Below are 9,852 nucleotides of genomic sequence, written 5' to 3' on the forward strand. Positions count from 1 at the left end.
ATGCTATAAATACAATTAACCGTGATGGTAATTAAAATAATTGTAGTGCTAGCCTATAGATCGTTAAAATATTTGTAGTAATAGAAGTAAATATCATAAAGTATGCGGTTAGCATAATTCTAACAAATTGTACAAATGCGTTTATTATGGTTTTTGTTTTTGCACATGTCTTAATATGGTCAATGTACTTTTCTGGGAAAAAATGTAAACAGAAAATCCTCAAAGCACAGGGTTACAGGACTTTTCTCACAACAAACAAGAACCCCTCATTCTGTCCATTCTAGTAATTAATGTCTCGAAACAAGGAGAATGATATAAAATGATAAGGGTTTTTCAAATCACCTGAGATTTCAGACGGAGGAAACAGGATAGGTTGTAAACCTTTCTGGTCAACCTTTTAACCGTTATTGTTAAAATTTAAAAAAAAAAAATATATATATATATATATATATATATATATATATATATATATATATATATATATAATTACATAGCCTATTCATTAACAGACATCCTGCAGGTATTTTAAAATGAAGAATACCGAATGTAATGTAGCAGAAATTCACAAAGTAGTTGCATATAAATATATATTGTGAATTCCCACTACATAGCATATTTTCAGTATTCTTCCTTTTAACAAGCCTGTGGTCTACCTGTTTATGAATGACTTTAATCATCTCCCTGAAATCCCAGTCTATAAACCACGCCTTCTCGAGAAGCTTGTGATCTATTGGCTGAATGAGACGAGAATACCAGATTAGACACCGCATTTGCCGCACTTGGGTGTATATATGACCAAACTTCTCTCACAAAAAGCAGACACTTGTTGCTTTTAACCTGACCAGTCAGAGATTGTATAGTGCGTTACTGTGAGAGCGTGGGCTCCAGAGACAAACATTTGCCTTATAGGCACTGGAGATATGAACACCATCGACGCGCAGATCCATAACAATAGTAACGCTGCTGTCAACCCTCTCCAGCAACTGCCAAAAAGCGCGCACGAGACACCGGATATGGCCGTGTATTGTGACAACTTCAGTGTTTACCACCAACAGAGTCTACCTGCGGCGCAGAGACCGGCGGGCTACGGCCTGGGGGACTACGCGACCCCAAACCCATACCTGTGGCTCAATGGACCCAGTGTCAACTCGTCTTCGTCTTACATACATGGCAACAACAGCCCCTCGTTCATCCCTCCGGGTTACGGCTCTCAAAGGCAATATCTCACCAACTCCTCCGGGTTCGCCGGTCCGGATTTAGGCTGGCTTTCCATTGCGAGCCAAGAGGAACTTTTAAAGCTCGTTCGCCCTCCCTACTCGTACTCAGCTCTGATAGCCATGGCAATACAGAACGCACACGAGAAGAAGTTAACTTTGAGCCAGATATATCAATATGTGGCGGATAATTTTCCGTTTTATAAAAAGAGTAAAGCGGGGTGGCAGAACTCCATCAGGCACAACCTTTCCCTGAATGACTGCTTTAAAAAAGTACCGCGGGACGAAGACGACCCAGGTGAGTGATGCTCGCACACCTTTGCATAAATAAATCACTTGAGATCGCAAATTACCTGAACTTCTGGTTATCAAATCTGTCCAGTGATTGTAAAATTGGGAAAGAAAAAAAAAAGAATTGAAAGGCTTCTAAGAAATTGCAATGCAAAATTCTTGGAGAAAAAAGTTTATACATACGTAGTTTGCCACTGTATTTTCATTAAAAATTAAAAATGTTGCATAAATATTTAAAATATATATCAAATATTTGAAAATATCGTGTCTGTCGAATAAAATTCATCCATTTTGTTTTAATATGACAAAAAAAAGACCCTTTTAGACTGAATACATTTTTGAAAAAATATGCCTTGTAATAAAAAAGTAAATAGGCCTATATATAAATATATAATATAATACAATTGTATAATTAGCCTACACATTTGTAATTTTTATTGCATGGCACATTTTATTTAACCTTAAGAAAACGTATTTAAATTCATAATTATATTAATATAAAAACGTGATTAGAAAAAACGAAAAACGGTTTTAAATATTATTTCTAACAATTAATTCGTGTATTTGGTGAAGGTGCAGTTGAGCTATTTTATTGGTTTTTGATGTTTATACACTTGAATTTTTTAAGTCATTAAATCATAAAATCGAAATGTATGATGCAAACAAAAATTTGTATACATTTTCACAAAAAATATACGATAACATATACATGAATATACAGATTTCTCATTTATATCATCACAGACAATCTTGTTTGTCTTTGTCCCAACACTCTCGGAAAGGTACAAAATCTGTCACTGGGGCTCAAAGGGTAGACTTTTGTACCTATTAGTCTCTAATATGTAGACTTTAAGGTACCTTTAAGGTCCAAAAATATACATTTTTTGGTACAAACACGTACCTTTTGCAAAGGTACGGCTCCAGTGACAGCTTTTGTAGCCTACCTTTATTTCTGAGAGTGAACCATGCAATTTACAAAACCTACACATTTGTTTAAAATACTTGAATTCATCGAATTTCACTGTCGCATAACCGTTCTAATAGCAACTATCCGTATTGTTTGAAGGGAAAGGAAACTACTGGACTCTAGACCCCAACTGTGAAAAGATGTTTGACAACGGCAACTTTCGTCGAAAAAGGAAGCGCAGGTCTGATTCCAGCACAGGTGTTGCCAGCAACACCAAACCCGAGGACGATCGACAACTCGGGGGGATCAAACCCACCGACAGCCCTCATCACCTCACCGGACCCGCATCTCCTGACACTGACGGGGCCCATGACAGCCACAAGGGCGCGTCTCCGGCAGGCCTTGCGAGCGCTCCGTGCTTCAACAATTTCTTCAACAGTATGTCATCTTTAAGCTCGTCTTCAGCTCCGACTAGCAGACAAGGCTCTCTAGGGCTGGTAAACGAACTCTCCAGCCGCAATATTAGCGCGTTGAGCCCGTACCACGCCAGCTCAGCACCTGACGCAGGTGGGGCGGCTGAGCTGCAGGACAGCGTGCATGTGAACCGTGGAATGTACTATAACTCTTTTACTAGCGGCCAGAGCGCGCAATTTAACGGACACTTCTACAACAGTTTTAGCGTGAACAGTCTCATTTACCCTCGAGACGGAACGGAGTTATAAATGTGTCAAAAAACAAATATTATTTCAACAATGTATAGGCCTATGGGGTGCTAAAATGCTACAGGCCTTAAAAAAACAGATAACATTCATTTAAACGCAACGCGACGCGACGATTTACGCACTGACAACCACCAAATAAGTCAAAACGTTTTATTCTGTGAAAAATCTTCGACGTGTGCATTATTTTAACAGATTTCCATATTATGTGCCAGTTATTTTGATCATGCACTAATTTAAATGGATTTATGCTTTTAGTTTGAATTTTTAATAGTCTTAAACTATAGTTTGATGGAGGGATTGCCTTGGTATTGCCAAGATTCAGTATTGTCCAATATCTTAATACCTTCTCTGTCTCTTTTTTTTTTTTTTTGCATTCTATTGTGTATTTTTGTAAATGCAGTTGTTTTGTTATATACACTTGTTTTAACTATTTATATTAAGTTATGTATCTTGCAGTTTGTCCTTTAAGGAGAGAATTATGTGGTCTGGTAAGCTACTATGAACGGTTAAAATGAAACTTTTACCTACGAGGTAAGGTAATAAGTGAATTATCGAATGTCATCATGCCACTAACTCAACTGATTTTTAAATATGTCATAGACTATGATCTTTACACAAATAAAAGTCACTACATTTATTTTTTTTGTTCCGCAGTTTTTGCAAAATACACATTTTTAAAGAAAATAAAGAATTCCAAATCCAAATCTCCAAATTTTGGTAAATTTATTTATGCTTGTTTTACTCTCAAACAACTCCTAAACATACAATGTCAGCTGTGTACATTAGATCTAAACTAAACCACTTTTAATATAACTACATTATATATATATAAACCACAAAACCAGTCTTAAGTAGCATGGGTATATATGTATAATAGCCAAAAATACATTGTATGGCTCAAAATGATCGATTTTTCTTTCATGCCAAAACTCATTAGGTATTAAGTAAAGATATTTTGTACATTTTTTGCATTTATGTACATTTTATTAGTAATATGTATTGCTAAGAACTACATTTAGACAACATTCAAAGGCAATTTTCTCAATATTTAGATTTTTTTGCACCCTCAGATTCCAGATTTTCAAACAGTTGTATCTCAGCCAAATAACACTCAATGAAAAAAAGCTTATTTATTCAGCTTTCAGATGATGTATAAATCTCAATTTAAAAAAATTTACGAAATTTTTTTTACCAGTTTTGTTGTCCAGGGTCACATATGACTAAACTTTTTATAAAACCTATGTTTGACAAATATTTATTTCAAGCATTAGAAAAAAAAAATGGAATATTTTGTATTTTAAAAACTGTAAATATTAAACGTAAGCAAATGCCTCAGCATATACAGGCAACATATATTAATCAAACCAAAATATCATTTTTCAGTTTTGTTAATTTTCAATTAGACAGGGATGAAGCATATGGGCATTTACAAGTTATTGCAGTAAAAACAATAGCCAATAACTAGATTAAAACTACCCAAACTGCAAAAATGTTGACAAAATTCTCACTTAGTGTCTTTTTCTCGTTTAGGTGAAATTCTAAAAATGTGTTCTTATACCTGAAAAGTTCAAAACAAAATGAGCAAAAAACATGTACATGCATTCTGTAACCTTAATGACTAAATATTTCTAACATTAACACAAGACAGTTGCACAATGTACAAATCTCTAAGACTCTCTGGTTAAGTAACATCAGCATCAGCATACTGACAGTCCTTTGCAGAGCTCATGTGTATTTCTAGCTGAGGTTTCTGAGACAATACAGTAAAAGAAACCAGAAAGATGCACAGATAACAAAGCTGAGGTTTCTGTCTTCTTACCCAGTGCCACAGAAACAATACCACTATTGTTCTGTGTGTACCAGAACAGATCTTAATGTATGCTTGTGTGTTAAAAAGCCAATGGGTAACTTATCTCTCCAGGTATGAAATATTTTTGCTATTGAAATCTTCATCTTTATTGATTTTTATGTCTCTAATCTACAAAGAGCACATGTATAGAACAACTTTTGATGGCATTAAAGTGCACTGAAGTGAGATGAATTAAAAGGGGTTGCCCGCCTCCTTTTGTCCTCTCTTCATTACAACTGTCTGAGTAAAAGCGGGACAGACCCAAGTGCTTGTTTAGAGATTAAGGGGAGAAAAAAAAACTCCCATTGAGAAATTCCCTCAGTAAGCAGGGCAGTACCACCCAGGAGGAGATGAAGAGGTGTGGCTTTGGGCGGAGGCCAGTCAACTTCAGGTTCAGAGGGGAAAAAATGAGAGCACAAATTAAAAAGTTTTTTGAATTTCAAAATTCTGTAAGTATGTATGTATTATATTATATTTTATTATAATATTATACACACACAATTAGCTACAATTAGTCACATGTTGTCAACTCACCAATCACAATGGTCTTTGCCGCCTCTGATAAAGCCATAGTATTAATTAGGAGTAGTTTGGAGGGGGCAGGAGCTTATTTAGCATCTCTGAGTTGCCATATTTACTCAGACACCATGCAAGGCGGCTTTTTACGCTGAGCACTTTACTCTACTGCTATATATGACGTAGTCAATTAGTCGGGGACTGACACTCTGTGCTTACTTAGCGCTTGGGACATCAGGCAATTACTGGCCCCCACCCACACCCAGCCCTGTACACTCATCTCTGTCTGCCTGACTAAAAAGCATCTTTGTTTGTTAGCAGAGAGGAACTACTCATGGAATATGTAAAAAGCAGAGTCCTATCAGGGATTACTTGTTTCTGGATGACCCTGGTTAGGGGGTACATATTTTTTTTAAAAATTAGAAGCTTTACACTATCATAAAGATTTTTTATGTTTTTAAAGAAGTCTCTTCTGCTCACCAAGCCTGCATTTATTTGATTCATAGTACAGCAAAAACTCAACATTTTGAAATATTTTTACTATTTAAAACAACTGTATTACAACAAACATGTATTATTATTATAATGATGTTGAAAACAGCTAAGTAGAACTTTTAATTTTTTTTTTTTGATGAATAGAAAGTAGAAGAACAGCATTGACATAGAAATCTTTTGTAACATTATACTGTAAATGTCTTTATCATTAGTTTTGATCAATTTAAAGCATCCTTGCTAAATAAAATTCTATAATTTCTTTCCAAAAAAAAAAACTCTGACACTGAAGACTGAAGTAATGATGCTGAAATTTTAGCTTTGATCACAGGAATAAATTACATTTTTAAATATGTTTAAAATAGAAAATCATTATTTTAAATAGTAAAAATATTTCATTTTTTTTCAGTTTGGCTGTATTTGGATCATATTAACGCAGGCTTCGTGAGCAGAAGAGATTTCTTTAAAAACATTAAAAATCTTACTGTTCAAAAACTTTTGACCAGTAGTGTATATAGTATAGTGTATAGTATTTGTACATATGTCATGTGTGTGACACCAAATAATTCCACTACCTTTACTATTCAAGTCCAGATCAATTTAAATTATCCAAAAAATGGTTGTATAGTCATGAAAAGTCTAGTTTAAAAAAAAAAAATCATAATTGAGCAATTCCAGCATTATGGATGTGACATTTGCAGTCAAAACCTGAAATATAAATTATCAGCATACATATTACCAATATACTGATTCATCCGTTTATATTTTCCTAAACCTCTGATGATGAGTTCACATGTCAGGGAAAATAGAAGTCTGTATACTGTAGATGTGTTTTCTATTATATGAGAGAGATATGCGTGTTGTGGACATAAAAAATAAAAATAAATACTTTGTAGAAATTTTGTGTATTTAAATGCACAAACCAAAAGACAGACAGAAGGGACAGTTCGCCCAAAAATGAACGTTGAACATGTCGTTCCAAAGTGGTAAGACCTTCGCTCATCTTCAAAACACAAATTAAAAATATTTTTGATGAAATCTCAGAGCTTTCTGACCCTGCATAGACAGCAATGCAACTGACTCATTCAAGGCCCAGAACACCATGCGTCGAAGACTGACACAGATGAGAAGAAACTGTTGAATAAAGTTGTTATTTTTGTTTTCTTTATGCACAAAAAGTATTATCAAAGCTTCATAACATTACGATTGAACCACTGATGTCAAATGGACTATTTTAACCCACCTGATCTCATGATGAAAACATACCTGTTGTAACATTTTCACAAGACATACGTACCAATAAGTACATATCACTGCAGTTTTCAACAGAACTTAGGATGTGGAATCCTTGGGTAGCAATTCCGGGAAAAATATGACTCACGATGAAAGAGCTGAAAGATTCGAGATCGAAAAACAAGCTAAAATGGCATGCTTGCGATTGCGTTTTTTATGCCACATTCACTTTTGTTCATACTGTTGCGTAGGTGCAGTGCAGATGGTACGTCATTTTAAAACGTCACAAGTTTTAGAGTCATAGCGCCACTCAACAGACATTTCAAGTCAGAACTGTGGTGATGTACAAAAAAACAACGTCACATAAAACGTACCATATGTACGCTCATCATTTTCCGGGGGGAAAGAACTAGCACTCTTTTAGCGTCACTCGGTGGACATTTCATATCAAATATGTCATGAAATATACATGGTTTGTATTCTGCGTCTTGAGAAAAAATTCCCAAAGGTACGTTTTAGTCATGAGGTCAGGTTGCTTTTAACAATGTCCTTATTACATTTCTGGGCCTTGAACCTGGTAGTTGTGTTGCTGTTGACAGACATCAGCTTTCAGATTTCATCAAAAATATCTTAATTTGTGTTCTAAAGATGAACAAAGGTCTTCCGGGTTTGGAATGACATGACCCCTTTAAGATAATTTGTTGTTTCTTTGTAGAAATGTGAAATGTATAACTTTTAATATATTATCATCAGGCAATGGCCAGAGTCATTTCATTATTTCATTTTGCCTAGCTAGACTCCATTCATAAACATGACAATCAAATAAAGAGTATTTGCAACGTTACGTAAGCTGAATGCTGCATTTCCCACCGCCTCAGGCCTAAACGTTCAAATGAAAGACAACTGAGGTACATCTTAGCCAAAATAGACAAAAAACTTTTCGGAGGTAGTTGTTTTAGGTCATTTTAGCACACTCTGCGAAACACTGTTTGTGTGAGATGATGGATGAGACTCTGACATGTTCTCTTCTGTGCACTTGTGATCAAGATCCATGTTTAAGAGTGTAGGATGTCTGACTGTGTGTGTCTGTGTATGTGCTGAGCTGCGGTGTTTCTCTAGTCTACTGTAAGCGAGCTGCTACATGTCTGGGAGGTGAGAAATATGAGGGCTTTAGAGTGAGTGATTAAGGACTGTAATTAAAGTATTACATCGCTTTCCTAGTGCTAAGCTGAGAGAAACAGCCCACCTCAGCTCTCCTCTAACACACTGTCTGGATCTGAGACAAACCTTCACACACAATCAGTTTTCTCATGCTCCCTCTAAGACCTGTTCAGCATTCAGGTGCAGAACCATAGCGTTCCAAGTCACTGAGGTCACTGGAGGTTATTGAAATTGTACTTTAGGCAACTTTAGGTGTTTTTATGACTCTGAATACAAAGCGGCGTTGGCAAACATCAATTATGACTGATATTTCACTAAAACAACGTGAGTCATTTCAAAGATGAACTCTCACCAGTGTCCATATCCTTTAGTAAACAGCATCACAAAGAGACTTTGCTCACAAATGAGTTGTTTTTATCGTTTTTCAGACTGTGTATTTTGAAGTTTAAGTGTAAAAGGGCCCCCTCCTGATAGAGAAGAAAAGGGAAAATAGCTCTCAGCAGGAAACAGTTAAGTGCATGTGTGTGAAGGAGTGTGTATGTCTGTCCCGTAGGTGTGTGTATCTACGGGGCCTCAGTTAAGTGGTTGCGTTACCTCTCATGTGGAGCAGGCGAGTCGGGGGCGAGTCAGGGCGGGTCAGCGGTGGCTAAGGTGTCCATCATTATTTTTACGCCTGTCGGATCGCATGAGGTCACCCAGGAAACGGTCAGTGCACGGGCTGCGGGGTGGGGGTGGGGGGTCAGGGGGTGGAGTCGGACACACTCAGCGGCTCTTCCGCACAGAGGATTATGATCAACAAAGCAGATCCCACACCTGCATCAGCGGGAGGAGGGGGGCACTTGTTGCTCCGTTGCGGTGGGGTGAAAAATCTACAGCCCATCTAAAAATAAACATAAAAACATTATGTGAACTCCCTTTTGCTCTTCTTTTAGACCTGACCAGCCTAAAATATAACTTGTGTGAAGTTTTTTGCGGGAATAATTTGTAAGCTATAAAGCCACAACTGTAAGATATAAAGTCACATAATGAAGTATAAATTCACAGTTAGGAGATATTGACACACTGGCAGATAAAATTTAGTCATTTTTTATATTATGAGAGTCCAATTCAGAGATATAGGCAAACTGTGTGATTACAAAAAAAATCTTAATGTGAGACAGTTACAATGTGAAAAATAAAGTCACATTGTGAGATGTAATAGTCATGCTATAGAATATGAAGTCACAACTGCAAGATAAAATGCCACATTATGAGATATACTGTAAAGTCACAGCTGTGAAGTAGTCACACTGCAAGATACAAACTCAAATTATGAGATATAAATTAACGCTGTAAAATATAAAGCCACGTTATGAGATATAAAGTCACAACGGGAAGATACTGTATAGTCAAACTGCAGGATTAGCAGATATTTAAGTAATTTTTGTAAACATGCTTAGAAAAAAACATTACTGTTGTGCATCTTGA

The 9,852-nt window shown here is 36.2% G+C and overlaps 1 protein-coding gene across 1 annotated transcript; it reads left to right on the plus strand.

Annotated features, from left to right (window-relative positions):
• The first annotated feature begins 865 nt into the window (after positions 1–865).
• On the plus strand, positions 866–3,425 carry foxi2 (forkhead box I2). The gene is made up of 2 exons (XM_073835112.1): positions 866–1,512; positions 2,572–3,425. Exons 1-2 carry the CDS (start codon positions 921–923, stop codon positions 3,132–3,134), a joined length of 1,155 nt encoding a protein of 384 aa, XP_073691213.1. The 5' UTR covers positions 866–920; the 3' UTR covers positions 3,135–3,425.
• Positions 3,426–9,852: the final 6,427 nt, after the last annotated feature.

The sequence above is a fragment of the Garra rufa genome, chromosome 2 (assembly GCF_049309525.1).
Source record: "Garra rufa chromosome 2, GarRuf1.0, whole genome shotgun sequence".
In the NCBI taxonomy this organism is placed as follows: Eukaryota; Metazoa; Chordata; class Actinopteri; order Cypriniformes; family Cyprinidae; genus Garra; species Garra rufa.

Coding starts and splice junctions, on each gene's coding strand:
- foxi2 (XM_073835112.1), top strand. CDS start 921: ATGAACACCATCGACGCGCAGATCCATAACAATAGTAACGCTGCTGTC. Junction 1,513..2,571: donor GCGGGACGAAGACGACCCAG/GTGAGTGATGCT, acceptor TATTGTTTGAAG/GGAAAGGAAACTACTGGACT.